Genomic DNA, 26,651 nt, shown 5'->3' with positions numbered 1-26,651 from the left:
ATGAGACATGTAGGCATTTGTGTGCATGCCACCATACAGACATGTACACAGTGCCCCACCCTTGGCCTGGATAATACTGCCACACACGAGCCTGCTGTGGCTTTGTTAATAGGGGTTGGTGATTTTCTGTGGGAGAAGTTGGGGGGGGGGGGGGGGTTAAGGGGAACCCTGAGCTCACAAAGCCTCACAATGCCTCCCCCTGGCTAGTCGTGTTCCTGTCAGCACGGCACTGACCCCTCCTCCGCCTGCGCCACCAGAACTTCCTTCGCACTGTGGGCACCGTGATGCTGATAGGAGAAAAAAATAAATAAAATAAATAAAATAAAAAAATCGGCAGGTGGTGAAACACTTTCTTAGGGCGTTTTTCTAACATCAGCTCTGCAACACCTCCTGTTCAAATGTTATCAGTGTTTCATACGTGACTCTAAATGTGTTTTCATCGGCCTCAATCAATGTGCATGTTCTTTTCGTTTCTTTTATTTTATTTTTTCTCAGTGTGCATGCATCCTACATGCAACCCTGCAGCTACTGCCTGCGCCCATGACCAACAGAAGGAGCCAAAGAAGCTCACAGTAAGCTTATTAATGTCTCCTGGTTTCCCTCCAGTGTGGGCTTGCTAGTTGCCATAGCAACTAAGCCCTAGATATTGTTCATTCGGAGAGATGTGTAGATGTAGAATAAATATAAACATCACCCTAAAAACCCTCCCCAGTGGTATTGATGTGAAGTAGACCATTTCACTGATTATGATCATTATTTAAATTCTAATTATTTTCCATTATAAGCAGTGAATAGATCTGGCTTCTGGATGTTCTTTTATTATACAGTTGTGTCTGATTTTAACAGTGTCTTCGCCGTCTTGTTTTATTCATTTATTTTTTTATTTTTTTATTTTTTATTTTTAAAAATTTTTTTTGGTATGAGGATCATCCAAATTCCGATGCTCCTCACGCAGCGCCTGCACAAATCAACAGGCGACGGCAGCCTCCATCTTAAGTGCCGACGTGTGTTCACGCCCAGTCAAGCTGAGGAAAATCAAAAGACGCTGAAAGATTAAGGAGGTCAGGTATTACAGCTCCAATGAGGGAGGCAGGGAAAGAGGCTTTACCAGCCAGGGACTACCATGGAAACAGGGCAGGCTGCTCTCACAGAGACCATCAGATATATTAGGAGCTGAATTTGTTCAAAAGCCAGATATCCACACTCCCTGCTGAAGCAATCATTGAGCAACCATTGAGTTTGAAATGAAGTGTTGTGCTTCAACGCGTTGTTCACAGTTGAGCATCAGCTTCTGCAATGGCTCGATCCTTGTAGTTGACTCACAAGTTCCACATATACTAGTTTATCACCGCAATGGCAAGAGATTTCACAGTCATCCATGGCTATGAATCTGTTGAGGCTGTGAAGATCATATCACCACAGCATTGTCCCATCTCTATTAAAACCGCAGGCTCTTCGATCGCATAAGAAGCCAGGCGCTCAGCCAGAAACACTTATCATGCTGTCATCCGCTCTTTCACAAGCTTCACAGCTCGATTGTGTTGTACACAGAGCATCAATGAGTGCTCGGAGATTTGGAGCCAACAGAGTGACCTCAAGTCAGAGTTTTGAGTGGAATTGTATTGTGTTCTTTTACAAGTGCACAAATAAATGGATTTAAAACAGACCATATTTGACTGAACGATGGATAGATGTTTACTTTGAACACCTCCCAACGATTTCATATATAGATATTACATCTGGTTTCTCAGAAGCAGGATAAAAAGTGGTCTACTCTTCTTAGAAGTCCAATGTTATTTTAAAAACTGCTTCCATTGCCAGTCAGATGAAAACTATAGACTTTACTTTTGCTTTATTTGTACATAGCTGATGTTAACGTGGCACTGGAAGCAGCCATAACAAATGGGCATCCGTGTTTATAATTGCTAAATTAAGAAAGGACCCACAGAGCACATTATAAAGTCATAATTGTTCATGAAAATCTTAAATTGTAAGAAGCTGAAATCCCATTTCTGAACAGCATCAACCACCAAGCCGCAAGCAGATTTATTCTCCTGTAACTAGGTCACAATTACTGAATAATTGAAAATGTAAAATTTGTCTGTCTGGACAGAAACTCGTGCAGTCACTGGTGGAGAGTACATGTAGATGACAGGGCACAGGCCTGAGGTGATCAGGTGAAATGAATTTACACAACATATAGATCCATTAATGCTGACATAAAGTCATTCATTCAACTTCTACCGCTTATCCGTTTCCGGGTCATGAGGGGTGCTGGAGCGAATCCCAGCTCACACTGGGCGAGGGCAGTCATCTGTCTGTTCCAATTTAATGGTCATTTCCAGTTGAGTTATAGGAGTGGGTGATATTAGAAAACTTATAAAGCTGACAGGCATGTTTTGGCCCCGAGGACGCATAAAAATTAAGCAGGATAAACAGCTGTTAGGGACACAGCCATAAGACCATTATCACAGGCATGGGATTTATGACGGTAAATGAAGAGGCGTCAGTGCATTTACTTCATTTTACAATGGGCAAAGTTTTATTGGCATCCTCAGATATGTGAGAGAGATAAGTGTAGAGATTCCAGTCCACTTAAGTGCGTACATTTACTCAGCCGAGATCTAGAAAGTTGAGAAAATGACCGACAGAGAGACAATACCAGAACAGTATCCTTGATTCCACTTTCATTGCATTTTAGAGGACAGTTTAGGTGTCAACTTCCAGGAGATTATAATGAGTAACAGCAAAAAAAAAATACCAGCATTTAGAGTCTAAATTATCCAAATGCAGACTTAGGATGAGGTCTGCATTTTGGCTCGGTGATGGTAAAAGAGGGAGGATGATGACTCAGTTCAGTAACTCTGAATAGCATCTTTGTTATTGTCCAACGTGCACAGATGAACAGTAAGGCAAGTCAATATTTAATGCATGCACTGGTTTATCTTTCTCTTTTTATCAATGGTGCATCCACCGCAGAGGATTTCAGGCTCACACAGCAACCAGTGAGAACTCTGCTCATGGCTCTGAGCTGCCACCTACTGGCCCAACAGGCATAGTCCCAACGTTATGATGGAGACACTAACATTACATAAACTGCAACAACCAGTGATGTAATCTGCCCTCCAAAATAGATTAAACTGTTGGAGCAGAAGAGTTTAAAAAATCAGCTACCAATTTCTGAGGCGACCATATCGATACTTAAAGTGACTGAAACAAATACAATATTAAAGCACAGACAGTTTCTTTATTCGTTAACCAGAGAGTGTCCCAACAGGCGGATGCACTTTGACTTCCTTCAGGGAAACAGCAGCTTCACGCCTTGTTTATGAGGAGCACAACTCTAGAGCAGAAGAAAAAGGAAAAGAGATTCAAGTGTGTACATTCACACCAATACTGCAAATGTGTTATGTGCACAAACTTACCTGGCAGCAGTGAAATCCGTAACACAATAAAATAACTGTAATAATTTATAAAAAGAATTCAAGTGGCTTAAATACAGCCTTCAAACGACTGAACGGTAAAATCATACTTTTCAAGACTCCCCTTTTCAGTGAAAGTTTTAAATTAGCAGTGAGCCCTTCCACAGTAAAAGGCAATTTTTATGAAAGCAAACATTATGCACATTTTGGCATGTGTGCCTCGCAAAATCAGCTCTACAAACTTACATTTTTTTGACAAGCAGGTGATGTGCTGGCAACAGATTGCCTGTTTTCCTGATCCTTTCTCCACTGAAACACAGGCAGAATAGCTGCGCCTTGAGAGAGCATAAAAAAGCAGTTCACTAAATGCACCCTCTGTAGTTTAATTCTTTTAACTGTCACCACTTGCCAAAACCATTACAAACTGCTGCACTCAAATGATGCATTTGAGCAGTGATTACTGGTGAGAGAGAATTTAAGACCTGACACTTACTTGATGGGGTGGCTTGAGATGAAGGGCCATCAAAGCACTCAACATCCTTGCTGGATGGCAAAAGCCTTTTTATTGCCAGTTGACCCAGATTTGGCTTCATTTTAAAACGTCCTGTTGACACCCAAAAAAAAAAAAAAAAAAAAGTCAGCATTGGCCAAAATCTGTCACATTCAGAGAAACATTATGAATTATAAATTATCATTGCCACTCTGTAAATCATGATTTTACAGCAAAGCCCATATTCTCAATTTAATGTTCTCCATAACATGATAAAGTGCAGGCCCATAATGCAACTTATTCTCATATTTAAGACAGAAGCAGCAAAAAAGCTGTCATAGCGCCTTGTATCTGCCCCCTTCATTGCATTTATTTATGTGAGCACATACGAGACATTAATAAGAAATGGCACCAGGATTGAGAGCTCTCTCTGCAGCTTTGCGCTCCAGATGCCTGTGGAGGATGACTTCTGCCTTCCTCTGGTTTGTGCTGATGTCAGGCTCAGCCATGATCTCTGTTGTCCTCAGGTTGTTCTTGATGGCTTTAGAAGCTGTGGAGCGGGCGACTGCCGGCAGCAGGTCCTGGTACTGTTGGTCAGTGAAGTCTGTCTCTGGGACTTGAACATTGATACTGAGAGGGGAGACTCATGAATATTGCCATTATGTACACGAATGGATTGTTGTGCTGTATGCCAGCTGATTTCTTTTTCTTACTTTTTCTAGGTTTTTTTTTTTCGATTCAAGTACACCAAAACCTGTTTAGCAGGGTGCTGTTTTTCTTTGCTGTTCTTCCAATCGTAACATTACTTCTGTTTCTTTTTGAATGGTTAGAAATTGATGTGTGAAAGCTGTAGTAGCGATGTTCCTGCTTGTTCGAGAAAAAGTATGAGGCAAAATCTCCTAGTGTTAAAATAAAGTTTCAGTCATATAGTTTTATGTAAATATGCGAGGGAGCGTTTATCACACCACAGTTGTGACTCCAATTAAAACAAAACTCTGCGGAACTTGTCGCCAAGTTCACATACACTTCAACTAAATACAAATATCTAACCTAAACTAATCTAACCTGTGTGATATAAACCTCTTATCTAAGAACGCAATGATTTTTATTTTATTTATTTATTTATTTGCCTCAAATGGTTTTAGTTTCTTGAATGTTCCCTAATTGACCCTTACCTCCTGTTAGTTAAAGCAGTAAAAACCTCCTGCACCAACAGCTCAGCGGCTCCTGGTTTACAGTGGATGGTTCCATCAACAACCTCTTTCCTTAAGTGTAAATTGTGCTTCTGTAAGGCCTGGGACAATGAACAGATTCAGTCATTTCCTCACTCAAAATCTGAATTTGCTGTACCAAAAAGTAAATGCAGGTAATTTCACAACATTTGGGTTGTGACATTTTTAAAAAAGCAACTTTACATTGTAGGGAACATGAAACAGCATTTTTTATTTTATTTTATTTTATTTTTTTTAGATGGACAATTAAGCTACACTTCACGTCAACTGAGCTGAATGAAGGTGACATTTCTTTCCACCCCCTCATTATATTTTCTGACATTTTCCTCCTTGTCTCACCCGCTCTATCCAGTTCCAGTTCTTCTGCTTGGCAGAAAGTGATGATCCTTTGTTATATGAATGCTCGGGAAACTCATGGGGGTAATAATGGGAAAATATCTCTGCCATAAGGCAACCACTGGAAAAATCTCTGGAAATATAAAGCAGGGAAACAGACCGAATACATTTACTCTGCTGTTTTTGAACAATTTGCTGCGTTGGCAGCTTTGGAAAACAATTTTTACTGCATTCCCTTTTATATTTATTTCCTCATTCATATTCATTGGTATGAGGCTTTTTGCAATTATTTATTTTTCATGGATCATTTAGATAATATTGAGGCCCAAATTAATATATCCTGTGCAAGATATCAATGTATGTGTGTGTGTGTGTGTGTGTGTGTGTGTGTGTGTGTGTGTGTGTCAAACTCTGTGTAGCTAAATTTCACTTTTAGTGATTTCGCCTTTGTTTAAGCTGCAGTGACATTTCAGCTGCTGTGTCACTTTCACTGGATTTGTCAATTTCTGTTGTGAAACATATGCTTGATTAAAAAAAAATTAATAAAATACATAAATAATGAGGTGGCTAATTTCCCGTGTCCATTTTTACCTTCGCACATTGTTCGGATAAGACGTCAGGTCGAGGCTCAGCAGCCACTTCATCACCTCCCTCGGCAGTGCTGCTTTTCTGGGACACCGTCCGTCAGACATGCCGCTCTCAAATAAAATAAAATAAAACAAAACAAAGTAAAATAAATCGATGGAGTCGAACTGAGTTAGTGTTTGACGTTTCCATGGTAATGACGTCACTTCTGCGTGCCGGCGCTGCGGCAGCTGTCGCGCTGCGATGACGCGCTGCCGCCCTCCAGAGGACAAAGTACGAACACAAGGTTTCACCATTTGAGCACACAATAACTTTATTATTGTTTTTTTTTGTTTTTTTTTTTGTTTAACCAATTGACAGCACAATAGAAGAAGAAATCCCCGTGTAGCGTTTATAAGCAGTATGTAAACTCTCAGTAAATGAGTTATGAAGCGTTATGGAATAATTTATATGTTTTCAATAGGAAAAGGCATAATCACCGACAAACACTGCATGTTAATTAAAATCTCAGATGTTCTTGTAGCTACTTGTCACAATGCCCAAGATAAATACATTTTAAAATATTTGTCCTATAACTAGTTGAAAAACTATTAAAGATGACTTAAAATGCATTTCTGCTGTGTAATGAATTTGGTTGTTTATTACTGTCTTATGGGGCAGTATTGTGGTTGGCGCAGTAACTCCGCAACTAGAAACTAGCGGGTTGACTGAACGAATGAATTATTGTCTTAATCATTACTAACTATATGTATACTACATGTACACGAAACTGAAATTATTTGGCAGAAACATGAAAATTCTTTCAATATTATTTTATTTAATGCAGCTACTTTAGTAATATATTTATTTAGTTCCTAACATCTTTGGAGGATTATTATAGTATGAGCTTTTATCTCAGCAGCAGAAGTTGCCGTTCCACCCACTCATATATTCCATCTGCACAGCCTCTGCAAGTTGTCAGTACTCAGTACTAAACTTAAACTCGTCAAGTTTTGATTTATGTTGTTTCAATAGGTAACAATCTGATTTTATTTCCGTGGCAAACTGAATCATCACAGCCCACATATAATGTGAAAAACAAGAAGTTTTGGAATGCAACATGTTTCAAAAAATTTCTTTTAATCATCTAGTGGTGTGCTATGCTCATTCGTACATATATTTGTGTATTTATCTGATATTGATATTGCAAAGTGCACCACTCTCTTGAGGCCATTGCATCGAACTCTATTTTCTAAGCACTGCAAATCTGAAGATAAAAGTTGCATTTGATGAAGTTTTTATTATTATTATTATTATTATTATTTATATATATACCCAGTGAAGGTTAAGCCTGCAGGCATCTTTTAGCAGCATTCGCCTTCACATTCAACCAAAGCCCACGCATTCAACATGGGACGCAGGCCAGTTCAGCAGAGCCTGGTAGTGTCAGCTACTCAGAGGCTGCTCTGTGAATAATTTCAGCAATCACCATTGTCTAATCGCCATTGTCGAAAATTAAAAGTGGGAAGAGTTCATAGAGTTGATGTGCTGTTTGTGTCAAAGACACTTTTCAATAAGTCCTACTGAGACAGTTTTGGCTGCTCTGTCTGTCATTGGTACTGCAGATAGCTCCTCAGCCTGTTGGGCAGGGGAAGGTGGGAAAGAAGGTGGAGTCTGTCTCGGCCAACGCAGCTCCTGATGCACTGACGGCACAGTTGGCTCAAAAGCCGTGGTGTAGCTGCGAAAAGGAGACAGTGTTTTAATTAATTGTATTTAAATCACAGGAAGGACCAACACTGCATGCAAAACCAGGCTGTAGGTCAGCTTGTACCTTCATAGAGCAGCAGAAAGCCCTCCGTTAGACTGCTGGGTGGAGCCACATCTACTGGCCTCTGACACTCTGTGTTCCTCGCATTAATGTCTGCGCCAAAGTCCAGCAGCAGCTTCACTACTGCTGTGTGGTCTTTCTCTGCAGCTGCGTGTAGAGGTGAATCCAGGGATTTGCCTTTCTGAACATTAGCACCTATGTGGAGGACAATTTGACTGTAGATACACTACAAACAGAGAGCTTTAAAGCCTAGCGCTTCAGATGTTGTGTACTGACAATTTCTGCTTTCAGCAGCTCTGACAGAATTGATGTGAGCTTATTATTTTCAGTCCAATGGCTTTTAAAACCTAGCATTGCCCACATGTGTATTTATTGCCTTTTTTGTGTACAATAAATGTTCATTACCTTTGCCGAGGATGTTGTGATTTTACCTGTGTGCCTGTTTGACAAAAGGAAAAGATGAAAAGTACTGAACGTTTTAGCACCAAACTTGGATGTATGATTCTTGGGCCAAGAAGAAGCCATTACATTTTTGGCAGATCTGGATCATTTGTGATGAATCCTATTTTTTTTTTTTTTTCTTCTGTATGCCATTTGACATTGGCCTCTCTCATTACCCTTCTAGTTGAGTATGTGCGCCCGTCTGTATGGAGATGTAAAGATACACACTGAGCTGTGAGCTAACCTTCCCTCAGGAGCTTCCTGGCACACTCTAGCTCTTGGCAGACGCAGGCTGTATAAAGCGCTGTGCCCAGGTGAGGAATGTCCATGTCCACATCTGCCCCCCAAGTCACCAGAGCCTCCACACAACCATAATGACCTGGGAGTAATGGAGCATGAAGACAGTAATCAGTGAGTGACAATATGAGATTATTCTCCAAGCTGCCCGCTCTGGTCATGCTGCGCTTCACCTTTTGAGCTTTGTTTTACAGTGAAGGTTTGTTGGAAAAGACTTTATAGCAAAATAAAGGACACAAACACAGCTTGAAAAACAAGTTTAATTAATAGTTGGAGTGACAGACTGCTGTATGTCATACAAAAAAGGATATATTGAGTGAATATTATGATACATCAACAGCAAAATGATAAAATATTGGAAATGGCTGATTGAGAGAAATTTCATTATTTGTATTTCTTGAATTTATTCATGGCATCTAAGTGAACCTGGCTATACGTGCAAAACACTTTTTGAAAAAGTAAATGGAAAACCAACATACCTTTGCTGGTAGCTTCATGGATGGGTGAGGGATGGTACACAAGACTCTGAGGCTTAGCTCCGTTTTCTAGCAGTATTTCAGCACATGCCACGCTTCCCACTGAACAGGCGTTGAACAGAGGGGTGGCTCCATCAATTGTAGAAGCATTGACCTGTAAACACATTTTGTTTTTATTGTTATTTTTAGACCTTGTTTAACCAAGCAGGTTGACTAATAGCAACAGCCTGGGGGAACAGTTGAAGGAGAGCATAAACTTAATAGCTCTGCGGTGACTATGGATGGAGAGCACTGCCTTGCATGCTTGTTACTCCCACCCAGATTATCACGGCCATTGAAATTACATTTGACCTGCGCAGTTTAGCGACATTAAAGAGTCATGAGGTCAGTACGTAACTTACATTTGCTCCTGCATCAATGAGAGCTCGGGCACAGGCGACGTGGTCTCCGAGACAGGCCTCGTGAAGGGGTGTCACATGGTCTATGGTCAGAACATTCACATTGTGACCCTGCAAACCAAATCAAGCAGCCACAGTCATTTAGTGTGTTGAGAGGCATTGAGTAATACGTGACCTTTGTCAACCTCTGTGGGCAATTTCTAAGAGTTGCAAAAAAAGATCAATAAGGCTTATCTCTTCTTATATAACAGACATGCCCCGCAGTTATGTTTTTCAGTAACTTACAGAACTCCGTATTCTCCACAGTCACATCTCAACAATAGAAATTAATGAGCTTGTTAATTAAAGTCCAGATCCAATAAAAATCTGGTAAGGAGTTAATGAATCCTCATGTAGAATAGTTATAATATTGCTGCTTTGTCATGTGCTAGTCTGAGTTGAGAACAAGGCCTTGTCGGCTTTGTACCAGAAATTGTTCTCTTTCGTGGCAGTTTTCCATCAGTAAGCTGCAAAAAAACGCACATAAAAGTGTAAAATGCAAATTGAATGCATTCCCAGTCAGTCTCTAAGTCCACAAAGCCAGATCAGATATTATACATGAAGTGTTTTTGTCATGTTACATCAGAAATATCTAATATACTGCCTACATACACTATTAATGAAATAAAGGGGGTGTGGGAACATCCAAATCCAGTGAAAAACATGCAGATAGATGAATTTAATGTGCCCTCTGCTAAACCTCTGGTTCTGTATCCGACTGGTAATCTACAAAGCCGCTGTGCCAAAATTTAATTACACAAGGGAACAGAAGTAGGAGGATAGAAGAGAGAGACGCACACGACTCTCAGGATTGTGTTCCCTTTACCTGTAAAATCAGGGTCCTCAGGGCGAGGAGGCGGCCCTGACTTGCAGCATCATGGAGGGGTGAGCGGTCTGCCCAGGAACCTGCAGTGGAAATAACAGTTTGTTTCTACTTATATTTACCTGATGCTTTTATCCAACCCTTTCAAGTAACCTGCAGCACAGGAGCTCTACAGTACATACCAATCCAATTACATTACAGAATACTATTCAATGTTAACTGAATGCATAATAATACACGTTATTCCCACACGTCTTACAAAATTGAGAGGATAAAATATCTAGGCCTTGAACATTTTTGAAAATGGTGTTTTATGTAAAAAGATTTTTTATATCTTGTGCATTTGTAATTGAAGTTCCTGTGAGTGATCTTTCGACTTCACATTAGCACATAAGCTCTGTGCTGCGTTCAGTCTCTTAGCACTTCATCTTTTTACCAAGTCTCTCTATTGTTTTTCTGTGCTGTGTTAGAAAAAAACAGCTTATGGTGTGCCAGCACAGCAAAGTTTAGATGAGTTCACAGCACTCCAGCCGCTGTTATTGTAATTGTTGTCTGTGAGCTTCGGTGAAGCCTGGTAGTGCTCATTACAAAGAATCTAGTGTTGCAACAGCTATTAAACGTAATTATTGTCTCAGGCTGTATCTTGTTATTTTCTTGAATTAAGAAGGATTGTGCCTGGAAAATCTTTGAAAAGGTTTGAAAAGTCAACAATGGATGGAATTATTTGATTACTTGGATATTTTTGTGTCACCAAATCCCAATTTATTTTTCATTGTGTTATATTGTGCCAATTTTTGTATTTGCTAAACCACTTTGGCTGCTTAATGAAACCCCAACCACAAATATATTTATCAAATTGATATTTTAACCTTTCTGGTCATGCTTGAGCATCATTTTCCGAAAGTTAATGCGCAGGGCAGCGTATTATTATGTGACTAATGGTGCTTGAAAAGTGTTGATGCAAAAAAGCTCACAAACCATTCACATGACAAATTAATAAAACAACAGACCTGAGTCAATGTCCAGAATAACGGCCGAAGCGTTCCACACATTATTATCTTTATCCAGTTCTTCCAATTTATCCATATTATTTATCGATAATGATCAAACTAATGTTTCCCTGGTAATTATTGATATTGTATTCATGTATAGTCCCTTTTCCCTTGACTGACGCTAATTTGAAATACGAGTCTAGAGAACCAATCATCACACAGATTTCTTAGAACAAGGCGAGACTGCGACTACAGAACTGTGACTAATAACCCAAGCTTGGGTAATTATTATTCCATGGAGGGGGTCCACTGTAACATTTCCTTGAACGATAGCTACAGATTGTGACGTTGTTGTGCCTCTTCCCTGACAATGTGCCTTCGAGCCGCCTGCTCCCTGAGAATGTGCAGTGTTGTTTTGGCTGCTGTCTGAGTGCGAGAGGGTGCACTGCATAGCTGGGAATGGAAACTAGGGCAGGTTGGGGGTGGTGAGGGAGGAGAGGGGGTGGTGGTGCATGAGCGGGGAGGGGGGGTATCATGACAGTGTTCTATTAATACTTTAGAGAAAAAGAGCTGCCAGCCCGCAGTGTCTTCGTTTAATATAGAATGTACAGTTCAGGGTTTATAGGTAGCAATTACACTCTAATAAAAGGAATATAGGCCATAAGTCAACTATTCACTATGTATCAGTGAAGAGAATTAATGCTGCTTATACTCACTGGATTAGCAATGCAGTATTTATAGCTCATTTGTAAACACGGAAATTGTGAGCGTGTGTGTACGAAGTAGTGTGAGCTCAGGGTGTACTTTTAACTGATTTTATCACAAGCAGTGTTTTCCACTTCTACTTTGACCTTCTGCGACTGAGGTCAAACAGGTTTGTTCTTGTACTGTGCAAACGGCCGCATTGTGATTATGCTTTCCACAACATTTTCATGATCATACACAAATGTAGGCAGGTTGAAATGGTGCAGTTAGTTGAAGCAATCAAGTTTTCTCAAGAAAGAAACGACTGTTAAGCTTCTATGTTTTTCTCAGAGCACTTACTGTGTTGTTGACCATAATCATAGAACTCCGCGGATATCCGGGCTGCCTCCTTACGATTCCCACGAACGATGTAGAAGTATGTAAGCAAGTTAAGAGAAATCTTAACAAAGAGCTTGAAGCAGAACAGTGCCAAGATGCTGAGGTAGACATTGGACAGCTGGGCCGTGAAGGGCTTGTTGGTGAGGTCCTCTGTTGGGTCTGACATTTCCTCTGGCACGCTATTGAAGAGCTTCGGTTCTGTTGAGGGCAGGATCAGATGCCACTCCAAAAAGCACAAGAGTAGCCTACTTTTTCTCCCAGTGTACTGACTGGTTGGCTGGTCCTGACAACGTACCGGCAGGATAAAAAAAAAATGCTTTGCAGCTGCCACTGTGCCCTGAGAGGATCCACAGCAATGCTATTGTACGGTGTGACTGTGTGTGTGTGTGTGTGTGTAGACGAAAGTTATAGAAATTGCAGTGTTGCAGACTGCCTGCTCCTGCCAAAAACTGTGACATGAATACATTATGTAAATTTTAACCTATGATAGTATTTCATTTTACCTAAATGAGGTAAGTGAAAAAAAAAAAAAACCATCTGCATACATTTGCATTTTACTTGAGCGCTTAAATCAAAATAAAGACACATTTGGCCATAATATATATATATACAGTATATATATATAAGTATATATATATGTGTGTGTGTGTGACAACTGCTATTGTCCATGCGAAGCCACTGTCAGAAAGCAACATGAACCAATTATTCATTCAATTATTTACAGTATATTGTTTTAAAAATAATCCTGAATGTTTGTTTTTGTTGGTCAATTTAACCCTTGCAGTGCAGGTTGGAAGTTGGTATTAAGCCAAAGTCTTGCACACTTATTGATTGGTCCATCCTGCTGTCAATCAATATATCAATTTCTCTGGTCCTTATGGACAAAAGGAGCTATTAAGTTTCTCTCACCTGCTCACCTTGTTATGATTATTGTGGGAAAAGAAAAATGAGGTTGTGCCATATTAAAAGTTGACAAATTCTTAAAAAATTTTAAAGACTCAGAAGATATTTGGATTTCTGAAACTTAAGTAAAAAAAATGCAACAGTTTTTTTTTTTACTTCCTGTCACCTTCACCTAAAAACCTCTTACTTCCATCCAATTGGCTCAAACCTAAATTCACATTTCTAACATAGTTGTGGCGCATTCAAACAATGAAATTAGGCAATAAAATGCAAAAAAAAAGTAAAGCTAACAAGAAATATGAAGCTTTTCAAGTGGCCTTAAATGTTAACTTCTATTTTACTTTCTGTTTCCAGCGCGTCCTTTGGTCATCGCGCATGTGCCAAACTTGGAGCTGCGCCTTTTTCCGGCGGACAGCTGAACCTCCGAGCGGCTCAATGAGGGCCGGCCGGCTGTTTGGAGTTCTGATAGCTGCAGGTTTGGCCCTCGTCGGTCCTCCGTTGTGCCGGAGCGTCAGCTCGGAGGAAACAGGGCGGGAGTGTAATGGCTCTGCAGCCGGTCTGAAGCCGCTCAGGCGTCAGTTTCACCGACCGGACGAAGAAAACAGCGCCGAGTCTCACCGACGGCTCCTCGGCCTGCAGGTAAAGAGCCGGCGGGGGACACAAACACGGTTAACACACAAAACACAACAACACAACAGGCGTCACCACAAACCACGCCCACTCAGGGAAACACAGGAAACATGAAACATTCAACAGGAAATGTGGAAAAAAAAAGTGCGTTAATTTCGCACTGTTATGTAATTCATATTAAAAAAATGACAAACTTAAATAAGAAGTCGTAAAATCAAATTCTTTCAGTGGAAGTAAAGTAAGTAAACAGCTAACATTTATCCAGTTAGTTACTTCAAGGTACTTCAAGTACCAGTTTGCTTGAAGTTTAAAAAAAAAATTAATTGTGGATTCACTCAAAACGAAATTACTTCTAATTTCTTTTTCCATAACTTTTGCTATCTATTATTTCACACAAAGGTAGGAGTCTGCAGGTGTAGTGGTTCTTCTCCTTCTGAAATTTCACTTCAGCATTTTGCTGTTTCTTCAATTGAATGTACCAAATTGTTGTCGTCGTTTGTGTCTGCAGGAAGCTGTGAAGCGCCACGCACTCCTGAATTCAGTTTCCACAACACCTCAGTCGGCAAAGTATGGCTTTACCCAGTTCTCTGACCTCTCACAAGAGGAATTCAAAGGTAGGCTGAATTTATGTCCCATGCTTTAAGCCTGCAGGATCACATTGGGCGCACGGACTCTTCAGAACATGATTGTTTCAAACTTAGCTCGGAGTTCAAACTCCTGCAGGATCAGCAGAATCATGGTCGCCGCTCGCATGTGTTTTTGGATCCAGGAATGACTTTGAACTGCATCTGTTACTCACAGATCTTTACCTGCGGGCAAGCACTGACAGAGCTCCCCTCTTCTCTGGGCTGAAGATAGAGGGGCTCCCAGCCAAATTCGACTGGCGGGACAAAGCTGTGGTAGCACCGGTCCAGAACCAACAAGCAGTAAGATCCACACAGAGAGATGACATAGTTTATCCTGAAAGTAAAGAGACACAGCTGGACCACGCTCAAACACATTTTGGGAAACAGATCAAATGTGTGCACCCAACATAGGCCCTTTTTTTTTTTCCATTATTATACTTTTAAAACGACAACATGCCTAACAAGACCAAATGGATGCAAATTGTATAAGAGAAGAAGAAGCAGCTTTATTTTCACTGTACCGAGATGCAATGAAATTTAGTTTGGCTGCAAATCTTAGTAGTAGAAGCTACAGTACAGTCATGTGTAGAGATGTTAAATATGAAAATAGAATAAATCTATATGTATAAACAAAGAATAAGAGTAGAATATTTAGAAAATGTAGTAGTTAAATAAAATATGAACAATATGTAGCAGCAGTGCAGATAAAAATGCTTTAAATCGTGCCTGGCATTAAGTTTGCCTGATACACTTTGTAAAAAGATAAATTACCGCGTTAAGAATCATCCTATGTCCTTTTTTGGCTTCCCAACTTGGTATGAAAACCATTATTGAATGTACAAGACTCAAACAGATTTCCCTTTCCAGAACACAAATGTCTGACATGGAGGTTTTTTTGTTTTCTTTTTCTCTTTTTGAGAGAAACTTTTTGACGAGAAACTTTTTTACTGATAGGAAAAGAAGATATGGTGAAAATGACAAACTATCTTATTAAATGTGAGTGTTGCCCTGAGAGCAGATTAGACCTGCGGACACAACCAGGGAGCGTGTGAGCGAGATGGAGCTGTTGCCTTTCCCTGCTGCTTTTTTTTGTCCTTCACCTCCTCAGTCAATTAATTTGCCATTAAGGGTGATATTTATACCGTAAAACTGTTGTCCTACGGGAAAGACACAGGACGTACAGGAAAAAAAATAAAAGGCGATAATATATATTCTGCGCTCTTCAATTTAGAAAAGGTTTCCCAGTTACTAAAAACCCTGTGTACCAACCCTCCTGCACAGATTTGTCCTTTTTTCTGTGGCTCTGTCTGTGAACCTGCCAACATCAAAGAGAGATATCGATAGCTAGAAAATAAAATGCAGCGCCACGCACAAAGACACTAAATATTAAGCCCCCCTCACATCTCATAAATTCCGCTTGATCCAGTTTTCCCTTCCCTTGATTCCACTTTTATGACTCAAGTGCATTTCAGCGTTTTCAAGGAGACAGCAGATGGTCCTAATATTTTGTATACTCAGCGCATACTTATCACTCCAAGAAATAATGACAGATTTTTTTTTTTCCTTTCTTTTTTCGTTTCAGTATTGATTGTAAGCCATGGAACCATATTGAGCAACAAAATATTGGATTTTTATTTTTTAAAGAATGCTTCAGGTTTTCATCTCAATTATGGAATTTGTGCTGAGCAAGTGAACTGAACGTGCTGTACATGTTGCACTGGGAGCAGCACACTGTTTGTTTTCACTGTTTCAACAAAGCCAGATAATCAAATATTCCCTAATCCGCTTCTCAGATCCAACGTTTAAGTGCATTAGCTGAACCTAAAGATTTTCCTCTAGATGCAGCATACCTGAGTTCTTTCTGTCAGTAGATGGCAGCAGTAAACAATTAGTCACGCTTCACTCAGACTGGCCAGATTATCTCACCTCTTCACTATGCACCACAGCCACACACACTGTAGGTTCCTGATCACAAGGTCATCGGACATTCACATATGAATTCCAAATGCCATCCAATGCAGACCTGTTGGAACAAATCTTTGAAAGTTAGGGGCAGCTTTTTATCCAAATCCCATTTCAGTTTGTATCTGTATTTTGTGTAGCTCTAGTAAATCTGGTAGAGAGACTTTCAAATATGAAATACAGATAGTCATCAGGGTTGCAGGGGAAACAACCAGTATTCAATGGAAAACATGAATTACCCTGTTTCTTTGGGGACAACATTGAGATGCGGAGAAGCAAAACAACAATTTTCCCTCTCTGGGAGCTGTCGGATCGGGTGTTATTCTTAAAGTATTTTTCATCCTTTCTGTGTTGTTTTGTGTCTGTCATTATTGTTATGTTACCTTCGCAGTGTGGGAGTTGCTGGGCCTTTAGTGTGATTGGTGCCATGCAGTCCGTCCACGCTATCGGCGGCTCGCAGCTGGAGCAGCTCAGCGTGCAGCAGGTTCTGGACTGCTCTTTTAGAAATGAAGGCTGCAATGGAGGCTCCATATCCAAGGCCCTGAGTTGGTTGAAACAGGTACAATGGTATTTTTACATAATCTTAGGTCTTTTACATTTTTTTTTCAAGTGTCTGAACAGGTGCAATACAAAGGCAAAAGGAAAAAAAAAAAAAAAACCTTACATTTCAGCTACATACACAAGGCATGTAAAGGATATTCATGTCCTTTAAGACACTGTTTATAAAAGGGGAAGCAAAAAATAATATTCTCATGTATTTGAATTTGAAGGATACGCAGTGGGAATAAAAAAAAAAATATATGTATGTTGGTGTTCTCTGCTGTTCCTGCACCAGAACCATTCCTAAAGTAGATAGACGGATATTTTGTATTCCGATAACACACTCACTGAGATGATCTATTTTCTTTCCAGACCAGAGTGAAATTGGTGCCTCAGTCAGAGTATCCCTACAAGGCCAAGACCGGAATCTGCCATTTTTTCTCCCCGTCACATGCCGGTGTGGCTTTGATGAACTTTACTGCACATGACTTCAGGTAAGAGACCCATTTTGTGGGTTGTCTATGAGCAATAAAGGCTTAAAAATTAACAATGCTATATCCTGGTAGAACCCCATGTAATTTTAATGTGGTTTTCATAAAGTGCCAAGGACAGAGGAGAGGGGAAGGGGATTGGTCGTGTGCAATGACAGACCGCAGTGTTTACTGTGTCAACACACTCATGGATTGCTTAGTGTCTCAGACGTTTCTGGCGCTTGGCCAGCTATTTTAGCCCAAAGGTTATCTCGAGGTAAAGTGAATTCATATCCTCTTTATTTAATATTGAAAAGGACTGTGACTCATACTCATGCATATGTAATGCCTGTTTTTTAAATTAGCACTACGTTGTTAGAGTTCCATGATGGCTCACACCAAGGACTACTTAGAGTTGATGGAGATGTGATTTTGAGGCAGTAAGCAATTGAAGTTTCTGTATAATGTATTTTCTTCCATAAAACTTAAATCAGATGTAGCTTTTTATTTATACAAGCTGTAAATATTAAAGGACAATAAAGGACATTGAATAAGAATACATAGTAAAGCTGAGAGAGGATGCAGGAATAATAAATACTTAATGCTATTTTCATGCTACTACTGAAAGACCTCTTTATGTCCACCGTCCACAAAGCTAGTGTGAAAATTTACCCTTTGACCTTTGGAAGAGTGCTGGGTTATTGAGTACATCAAGCTGCAGGACTTAGATGCTTGTATGTTATAGAAGCTCAGAGGTCACGGTGAAGACATCAGCTTCTGGTAGTACGGCTCATAAGCCCAATCCTGACAGCTGCATAGCAAAAGAAAATCATGATAACGAAGTTTAATGAAGACACGATCACACTTCAAGACAAATGGAAGGCAAAATGACTTCATTGAATATAGTTTTGGCACCGCCTTACAACTACACTACCCCTCTGTGCTCCAAATGTCATGAGCCTGGCAGAGAAGGGCTTCACAGCTGTCCTCATTGGGAATCATCTGTTGGAGTGACAGTATGTGGTGACACAGGATGCCTGTTCATGCCATAGAGACTGAGCAAAAAGGAAACGTTGAATGAATCAGGAAATGCGTAACAGATGTTCAGAAACGGATGTGCGGATTTGTTGGATGAAAAGAGGAGGTGTGACACAAGATGGTAAAATGGTGCAGCCCCTATGAAATGTATAACATGAGTGTAGTGTATAACAGCTCCAGCTCCTGCCTGCCAAATGCATCAGTGTAGTTCAAACCCAACGTGCAATCACAAGGCCGAACATGCCACCAAAAATCCAGTGTTGTCATTTTGTTAAATAGTGGTCAAGAGGTGGCGATGATGGGTGAGCTGGTCCAGCGAGGTCCTTTGGCTGTTGTCGTGGATGCTGTCAGCTGGCAGGACTATCTGGGAGGAATCATCCAGCACCACTGCTCCAGCCAATACTCCAACCATGCTGTTCTGGTTGTTGGATACGACACTACTGGTAGCTGCTGTCACTGCACCGACATGACACACAATTGTAGTGAATGGAGGAAAAAAAAAAAAAAATTGATTTTGACAGCACAGTGGCGTAGTGGTTAGCGCTTTTGCCCCACAGCAAGAAGGTCACAGGTTTGGTTCCCGGCCTGGGGCCTTTCTGTGCAGAGTTTGCACGTTCTCCCCGGTTTCCTCCCACCGTCCAAAGACATCATGTTTGGGTTAACTGGTGACTCTAAATGGTCCGTAGGTCTGAGTGTGAGTGTGAGTGGTTGTTGGTCTCTGTCTGTCTCTGTGTGTCGGCCCTGTGATGGACTGGTGACTCATCCAGGGTGACCCCGCCCTCACAGTGTGAGCTGGGATTGGCTCCAGCACCCCCACGAGCTGGAAACAGATAAGTGCTAGAAGATAAATAAATGAAAAAGCTGATTTTTTTTTTTTTTTAAACCACTGCCAATTGTTAACTTTCTAGGTCAAGAAAGTTTTACAACCTTACAGTCTGTGAAAGTAATTTAAAGCAAATGCACTCGGCCAGATTTGTAGGTAAAAATATACCAGTCTTATAATCAGCTCTAATCACAAATTGCTTCAGCAAGTTAGTTTCACTCCACAAGATCTAAAAATGAGAGGTGAGGGCGTCTTTGACAAATTTAAACTGATGCTTGAGTCCTCGTCTGCGAGCGTGGTGTGAGATAGTTTCACATTTCCTGAGAAAATTTGCATGCCTTAATGTGGTCATTTACTTAAAATGGTAGTAATGCACCTTATTCAGTCGTCTTAGTTTCACTACTGGAAAATCGTCGAAGAAATATCTTATCCCACTCATGAAATATTTCTAAAGATTGTATTTATATTTCTGACATCCAAAATCAGAATATGACTCAATTACAATTCTAAAAAGCAAAAAACAAACCCACATTTCTTGTACTTCAGTTCTTCCCCCTTTGTCCTCGTCTCCTGCTGGCCCTCTTTAGTACACAATGATTGCAAGTTTGTGGGGCCGGTAAACAGGAGGCCTGAGTTTGTTCTCCTTCACATCATGTTATGTGACTTCTAAGTATAACGTTCTAACTAGCTTCAAAGTTTACATCCCACAAATCCCGGAAAAAGTCGAAAGGTTTTAAAACACACTGCTAAACAGCTTTTCTCCATCATAACAATCATCTGTAGTTTATATTTTTCATTATTAATTATTTCACTTACATTTTGTGTGCTTTGCTGAAGTATAAGAGGGATTATGTAACAGTTAAAAGTGGCTGCAGCTGCAATGCAAACACAAGCGCACACGTACTCACACACACACACACACATGTGGTCCTTTACACTGTAAATTATTAAATCCTGAAGCACACGTTGTCTGTTTTAGGGGATATTCCGTACTGGATTGTGCAGAACTCCTGGGGAGCCACATGGGGGAATGAAGGTTATGTTTATATAAAAATTGGTGGCAACATTTGTGGTGAGTGCGATCCTTGTCTCTTTTCATTTCCTGCTCATATCTCCTTTTAGTTTCTGGGTGAATGTCACTGTGCCCAGTATCCCCTCAGGCATTAATGCATCATCTTTTTCTTTTTCTTTCTTCATATATACATTCCCAGGTATTGCAGATTACGTGGCTGCAGTTTTCCTTTGACAACTCTTTGCATAAGCTTTTCTTCGTTGTTGTTTTTTTTTTTTTTTTTTGTGAGACACTACGCTACTGTTCCCTGCTTCCAAAACTTGCCTCTTAGTGTTGTAAATTTGTTTTTATTCAACATGAAATTTGTGAGAGAAAAAAAAAAAAGAAACATTTGCAAATTCTTCACTTGTCCTTTTTGGCATCACTGCAAGCTTTAATTAATAAACCAAAGGAAAACAACAAAAACACTTTACCATTTTTTTTTGTTCAAATATCACCATTTTGCATCAGTAAAACACAATAAATCACTTAATATGTTAATAAATGTAGATCATGACTGAGTGATTAACACATGCAGACACCGCTGTCAAACTAAAACCAAGTACAAAATATGTGTCTTATTAAAAACATAATGTGGACACGTCATCGGTAATATGTCAAATGTATCTATACAGAGATCACAATCATTTCTGCATAAATACATAACAAAATGAATTTAACACCACATACAATACTATACAAAACACTTCTATAACAACGATCTTATTAACATTATGTACACATATTTAACATTTACATTGACATTGATTTGTTTCCACAGAGGTTTGCGCCTCGCCGTCATGAAAGATGTCACATTTGTAAAAACTCCTCATCGCTGCTCTCAGAGAGCCGTTCATTTTCAGGTTAGTTGCAGTGAATTAGCGTAATTCTACTGAGGAAGTGACTTAGCAAATCTGATCAAGGAGCCATCTGCTATAGTGTGTGATCCGTCTGGATTGGAGATGAGAGTAAAAGTTCAGTAGGGATGTTTTGATTGATTCGGAGTCACACACCGTTTTATAGGTTATGTAGCCTGATGAGTAAATAATGAGCTTTTTTTTTCCCCACACAATAACAGGATATTTTTCCTAATTTTGTCATAGTGAGAATTGTTTTTTTTTTTGTTTTTTTTCCAGTTTAAATATCCTCATACATACTTTGTGGAAAACCAGCAGGGACAGAATGTTATTCCCTAATGGATATTTAGGGTTTTTTTCCTACACTGTCAGCTGCTTTAAAATGCCCTCTCTTGTGTTATGTCCCATTGAGGGATTATTTTTCAGCTGGTAATAAACCAGCGTCAAAGTGTCTTTTGTAGTTTTATGGTGTTATTGTGCTCAAACGGGATGTTTTTGTTTCCTGGAGAAAAATATCATTTCTCGATGTCTGGGCTTCCTCCGGTACACAAAACTGATGTGCATATCTTAGCCTGCCAGGATGAAATGATATGTGTCCCCTCACCAAAATGTGTTTCTTCGAAAGTTTAGTCAGCCACCTATCCACCTACACACCTGCCACTAAAACATCCCGGCTGTGCAAAACGATGATCCTGCTGCGGTGAAAGAGGGGAGGATGAGTGAGACGCTCTCTCCCCCACCCTCAGTCTGAGTCTTCGCTGCTGCAGTAGGAGCTGTCGCAGCACTCGGCCATGTACAGGAAGGTGTGGACGTTGGGATTCAGCTTGGGCACCCAGTGACGGGGCACCAGGAAGGTGGCCAGGTTGAACAGATCCACAAACACTTTGTATCGGTCACTGAAAGGAAAGAAGTGGATTTTTTTTTTTTTTTTTTTTTAATTAAACTCACATGCTCTTAAAATGTCATTAAGCATCTGGCACAAATTTTTCTCTGAAGGACAAAAGCCAACTTTGGCTGCTGCTAAAATTTAATGAATACTCAATAAAGAAGTTGTCGTAGCTCCCTCAAAATGGACTTTAAATACAGTTCGTGCATGTCTTGATGAAGTTAATATATGACAGGTAATTTAGTTAAGAACCAGCATCAGTATCCTTGGCTCACCTAAATTAGCTCTGAAGTGCTTAAAACACTTGCAGTGTAAGTTGTTTAATCAGGAAGTTAAAGTAAACAGCCCACAATACCTGACAGTAGATCTCAAGTAGTGGTATCCAGATGAGCCCCCTGTGCCGGCTTTGCTGCCAATCATGCGATGCACCATGCATACATGATTGTCTAAAACAAAAGACAGAAAACAATCGACGTGATACGAATGATGTTTTGAGTCTGCATGTTTCATCGTAGCTGCAAATTGTTTGGACATGAGTGAGAAACAGATCAGTAAAATATTTATTTCATGGGACTAGGATGTTGGATTGATCAGCAGGCGATGTTTCTGCCTCTGAGGTTGTGAAGTAACTTTAGTTCTGTAAACTTAGTCAACTCTGCTTTTGGGCAAAGTATTTAATAAATATAAAGCACCTGTTTGTGCAGAAATGTGTTTATTTTTCCCCCTAACCCAACTGGTGGGAACGCACAGACAGTAGTTGAACTGATACATACATCTCCATTTTGTCATCAGAGTGTCGATGTCCATGAGGTATGTGAGCAGCTGGAAGGGGACCTGGAACCTCGGCTCCTCCCTGAAAGGTAGGCAGCAGATTTAGGAGCTGACGACGGAGGAGAGTTTGGATGGTGTTGATAGCAGCTGCGAAACGGGTGAATGTCACCTATTCAATACCATCAATGCTGTTAACATCTTAAACCGAGAAGTTTCACATTAATTATCACTTTTTTGGTGACACATGACTGTTGACTTTCGCAGGGCCGTAATGAGTTCGATCTTTACCACACAGGCTTTAAAAAGCTGGTCACCACAGCTTCTGTGCTCTAATGAGCGAGGAAACAGCTGAAGAGAGGGCTGCTGCTTTACGGCTGCTACACATCATCCGACCTGACGTAGGAATTAGCACGAAAGTGCTCTTCAGCAAAATGTTAAAACCTGAACTGTCCCAGAGAAATAACTTTTTCCACCTTTATTATAACATAATGAATCTGACGGAGGCATAACAAATGCACGGTGTCAGCAGAATTTTACTGGACTCTGAAGGGTGAGGATATGCTGTAAAAACCACAGACCTGTAGAAGTAGATCATCAGGGCGCCTTGAAGAGCCTTGTAAGAGAGTCGCCTCTCACCTTTTAGAAAAATTGAAAATATAGGACAAAATTAAGAATAATTGTCTTTATTTAGTTTTCCAGTAGCTTCCAGAGCGAGAAATTAATCGTTCAACTTCACAAAGTAACAGATAGTAGCAGCACACTGCTTTCTAACCTAAAGCACAAACACAAACAGCCTCTGGGGAAAAAAGGAAAAAAGGAATAACTGAATAAATTGGACTGATTTTTCAGATTTGCAGCTTGTAGGGAGCACTCACCTTTGCTAAGGAGGTGATCATGACGCTTTTCATCAAACAGACTGGTGAAAACCTCTTTCTGTTTGACCAGCTCAGCCATCAGTTCCTCCTTCTCCTCAGAGTCTGCCATTTTCTTTTCAAAACAACAAAAAAAAAAAAAAACAACCCATCAATAAAAATACAGTCTCATGTCAATCATCTGTGCACTCCGGGGAACGCAAAGAAAGTTTATTTATTCTTTTCTGCAAGTTGGAGTAATTTCTTACCTCGATCTTTTCCTTCTCCTGATTCATCCCATCAAATATATTGATTTCCAGCCTTTCCCAGAAATTGAATCCATCCACTTCCAAACCAGGAGTTCTCTCCAGCCACTCCTGCGAAGAGCAGCCCAAGATTTTATCGCTATTCTACGCTTTCCAGTAGCAGATGAGCTTATCCACAGCGCGATACGGCGAACACAAAGGTGGAAAAACACAAATACAGTAATATAAATTCAGCCCTGCTCAAATGACCTCAACCTAAAAACTGGATGACCGTGTTCAGGTGTTAGGTGGCTGTTAGACACACCTCGACAAGCTTCAAGAGTGTGGGCTCCTGTTCAGTAGCGAGCAGCATCTCACTGTCATTGCCCTTGAAATTGTCCCTGTAATGGCGCCTGTTGTAGGGAACCCTCAGGTTGTCCGGGACCCCGATTTTGTTCTCCACCAGCCGAAACTGAAGACTTTGGAAGCCCGAGGCTGGAGACAGGTAATCCCTGCACACAAACACAAACACAAACACACACACACACAGAAGTGAGCATTCATGCAGACATGCACACAGGCAGTGCATCTCATACATTTTTTAAAGCGGCAGAAGAGATGCCCAGAAGTTAGTTATAAGCTCACCTGAAGTCAAAAAAGTCCAAGGCTGTCATTGTCTCCAAAACTGCAAACTGGTCGACCAGCAGTCTGAATATCATTACAACCCTGTGGATCCGAGTGTTGACTTTGAGCATGTTGCGTTCGTCTCTGACCTGAAGGAAAAGTCAAAAGTGTCAGAAAATAATTGTGAATTGAAATGAAACTACATTTTCTGAGACGGAGTGAAAAAAAAAAAAACAAAAATCAAATAATTGAAATAAGGTTTCTGACTAATTTCAATTTATACCATCACTCAGGGTGATGCATAAAGCTTTTCTTTTTTTTTTTTTTTTTTCCTTCCACTGACTGAGCTCTAAAGCCAGAATGACTGAATAATTCCTATTGAATAAAGGCTTCTCTCAGCAGAGGTACAGAGAGAGCTGGAGAAGCATAGTGTGATGATCATTAAGTTATTCTGCCTTGTGATTTATTTTTTTTTTCTCCTTAGTAACATTCAGGTAATGTTCAGCACTCACTGTCAACATCGGAAACATTTAAATTTGGACAAAATGTTTTATCGCTTCTTAAAACAAAACTAGATTTGTTTTCATTCCATTCATACAGACTAATTTTGTAGAAAAAGTAAAATGTCACTTACATGTCCACTGATGAAGATTTCACGCACTGAATCGAGTTCAAACAAAATCTGCTTGAACCAGAGTTCATAGGCTGCAACGAAACACACCAAGTTTATGCGTCATAAGCCGTTTAGTGTAATGTCAAAAAATACAGAAATAAGTGGGTACACAGCCTCGACTTTCAAGAGCCATGTTAGACTGAATTGCAGTGAGGAAATGCCCAAATTTAAGTTTCCCTTTTCTCAGGATCATAGTGTTTTAGCAAGAGAGAAATGCTCTTCTCGCTTTTCCCTTTCCAAATTTTCTACTTAAATAATTTGATTGAATTCCTCAATCTTTCCTCTTTGTAAGAAATTGCTGGGTTTTTTTTTTTTGTTTGTTTTTTTTTTTTAGATCTGTTGTGACATTGGCCACAAAATCAAAAAAAGATGGACTAAAAACAATATTTAACCTGTTTTCTTTTTTTTTTTTTTTTTTTAGAAGACCATTAGAAAAACCAAAATGTTCTTTAAAATATGTAATCTAGTTTTACCTTGATGGGTGACAATGAAGAGGTGCTCATCGTGGATCTTATTTCCCTTTACTTCACTCTGCAGCACTTGAGCTGTGACGATTTTATTGAGCTGAGGGGGGGAAGAAACAAAGAGTTCCTTATCTTTCAAGTAAAGAGCCAGAATGCACACAGACTGATGGATGATAGGTGGTGCTTTCTACCTGCAGGTAGTCCCCGTAGATGATTCCTCCTTTACTGGCCTTGTTAACCCCTGACTGAGAGTCATCCTCGTCGGCTTCTGGATTCGGAGGCTTGTTTTTGAATAACCTGCAGTGCGATGAGAGTGTTTTCACCAAAGCTAACCAAAGCGGTGGCAGTGCTGCGGCCAGTGCAATTAGAGAAACTGAAATGAACAGTGCAAATGAAGCAGCCAAATTCCTTTTAGAGAAGTAGCAAAATTTTACGTACAAATGCCTCTTCTCAAAGTACGGACATCCGCTCATGACTTGTCCCAATCAGCTGCAGCAGAGACGCGCTCTTCTTCCTCAGATTATATTTACTAAAACTGTATTCAATGCGATCCAGATTTTTAAAGGCTCACTTCATCCAATCCCTTATGAGGATGTCGTTCACCATCCGGCCCGCCCCATGTTTACCTTAATCACTTAACCCTAATCCCTTTACCTTAGTCCATTTTGTGGACTTTGTCTGACCTCTTAAAAGAACAGTTGCAGAACTTTTGTCAAATAACAACCAACAAAACAACAAATACAAAATAATTATAGCTTATATAATAACTAAAAATCACAATAAATGGAAAATCTTGTTCTGATGGTTTTTGAACAA

General features: G+C 40.1%; 4 protein-coding genes across 6 annotated transcripts in view; 1 reads left to right on the top strand and 3 right to left on the bottom strand.

The window, feature by feature from the left end:
- ctso (cathepsin O) overlaps positions 1 to 22,210 on the top strand; it is a 62,556-nt gene extending 40,346 nt beyond the window's left edge. The window contains exons 3-11 of one of the 3 annotated variants that reach the window (XR_003841148.1): positions 13,679 to 13,963; positions 14,463 to 14,568; positions 14,756 to 14,880; positions 16,934 to 17,101; positions 17,455 to 17,576; positions 18,870 to 19,033; positions 20,393 to 20,485; positions 21,246 to 21,327; positions 21,947 to 22,210. Coding sequence is in view for 2 of the 3 variants with exons in the window: in XM_029512429.1 (XP_029368289.1) it covers positions 13,700 to 13,963; positions 14,463 to 14,568; positions 14,756 to 14,880; positions 16,934 to 17,101; positions 17,455 to 17,576; positions 18,870 to 19,033; positions 20,393 to 20,535 (1,092 nt within the window). In the remaining variant the exon portion in view is untranslated. Of the gene's footprint in view, positions 1 to 13,678; positions 13,964 to 14,462; positions 14,569 to 14,755; positions 14,881 to 16,933; positions 17,102 to 17,454; positions 17,577 to 18,869; positions 19,034 to 20,392; positions 20,684 to 21,245; positions 21,328 to 21,946 lie in introns of those variants that run through there. The other 2 variants (XM_029512430.1, XM_029512429.1) reach the window with 2 other exon arrangements.
- spata4 (spermatogenesis associated 4) lies at positions 3,327 to 6,172 on the bottom strand. Its single transcript, XM_029512434.1, has 6 exons — positions 6,072 to 6,172; positions 5,484 to 5,613; positions 5,088 to 5,206; positions 4,325 to 4,542; positions 3,916 to 4,026; positions 3,327 to 3,343 (listed from the first exon to the last, which is right to left on the bottom strand). The coding sequence occupies exons 1-6, from the start codon at positions 6,170 to 6,172 to the stop codon at positions 3,327 to 3,329; spliced, it is 696 nt and encodes a 231-aa protein (XP_029368294.1).
- On the bottom strand, positions 6,470 to 13,990 carry asb5a (ankyrin repeat and SOCS box containing 5a). The gene is made up of 8 exons (XM_029512427.1): positions 13,666 to 13,990; positions 12,383 to 12,704; positions 10,350 to 10,429; positions 9,488 to 9,595; positions 9,090 to 9,240; positions 8,558 to 8,692; positions 7,876 to 8,067; positions 6,470 to 7,782 (listed from the first exon to the last, which is right to left on the bottom strand). The coding sequence occupies exons 1-8, from the start codon at positions 13,699 to 13,701 to the stop codon at positions 7,655 to 7,657; spliced, it is 1,152 nt and encodes a 383-aa protein (XP_029368287.1). The 5' UTR covers positions 13,702 to 13,990; the 3' UTR covers positions 6,470 to 7,654.
- tdo2a (tryptophan 2,3-dioxygenase a) lies at positions 21,999 to 26,308 on the bottom strand. Its single transcript, XM_029512431.1, has 12 exons — positions 26,274 to 26,308; positions 26,027 to 26,132; positions 25,845 to 25,935; positions 25,333 to 25,403; positions 24,720 to 24,847; positions 24,400 to 24,586; positions 24,099 to 24,206; positions 23,854 to 23,965; positions 23,557 to 23,614; positions 22,981 to 23,060; positions 22,563 to 22,653; positions 21,999 to 22,217 (listed from the first exon to the last, which is right to left on the bottom strand). Exons 1-12 carry the CDS (start codon positions 26,306 to 26,308, stop codon positions 22,064 to 22,066), a joined length of 1,221 nt encoding a protein of 406 aa, XP_029368291.1. The 3' UTR covers positions 21,999 to 22,063.
- Between the last annotated feature and the right edge of the window lie 343 nt (positions 26,309 to 26,651).

This window comes from Echeneis naucrates, chromosome 10, assembly GCF_900963305.1.
Source record: "Echeneis naucrates chromosome 10, fEcheNa1.1, whole genome shotgun sequence".
Lineage (NCBI taxonomy): Eukaryota > Metazoa > Chordata > Actinopteri > Carangiformes > Echeneidae > Echeneis > Echeneis naucrates.
Note: the sequence above shows the minus strand (reverse complement) of the source record. Positions and strands in the feature narration are given on the sequence as shown.

Excerpts from the sequence above, each read along its gene's own strand:
- tdo2a (XM_029512431.1), bottom strand. The coding sequence starts at position 26,308 with ATGAGCGGATGTCCGTACTTTGAGAAGAGGCATTT. Across the intron at positions 24,587-24,719 it reads TTGGACTTTTTTGACTTCAG|GGATTACCTGTCTCCAGCCT; the intron begins GTGAGCTTATAA and ends GTTTGTGTGCAG. Across the intron at positions 23,966-24,098 it reads AGGAGAAGGAAAAGATCGAG|AAAATGGCAGACTCTGAGGA; the intron begins GTAAGAAATTAC and ends TGTTTTGAAAAG.
- asb5a (XM_029512427.1), bottom strand. The coding sequence starts at position 13,701 with ATGCGCGATGACCAAAGGACGCGCTGGAAACAGAAA. Across the intron at positions 9,241-9,487 it reads TCATTGATGCAGGAGCAAAT|GTCAATGCTTCTACAATTGA; the intron begins GTAAGTTACGTA and ends ATGTGTTTACAG. Across the intron at positions 8,068-8,557 it reads CAGGAAGCTCCTGAGGGAAG|GTGCTAATGTTCAGAAAGGC; the intron begins GTTAGCTCACAG and ends TCCTCCACATAG.
- spata4 (XM_029512434.1), bottom strand. The coding sequence starts at position 6,172 with ATGTCTGACGGACGGTGTCCCAGAAAAGCAGCACTGCCGAGGGAGGTG. Across the intron at positions 5,207-5,483 it reads ACTGGAACTGGATAGAGCGG|GCCTTACAGAAGCACAATTT; the intron begins GTGAGACAAGGA and ends TCATTGTCCCAG. Across the intron at positions 4,543-5,087 it reads ACTGCTTTAACTAACAGGAG|TATCAATGTTCAAGTCCCAG; the intron begins GTAAGGGTCAAT and ends CTCCCCTCTCAG.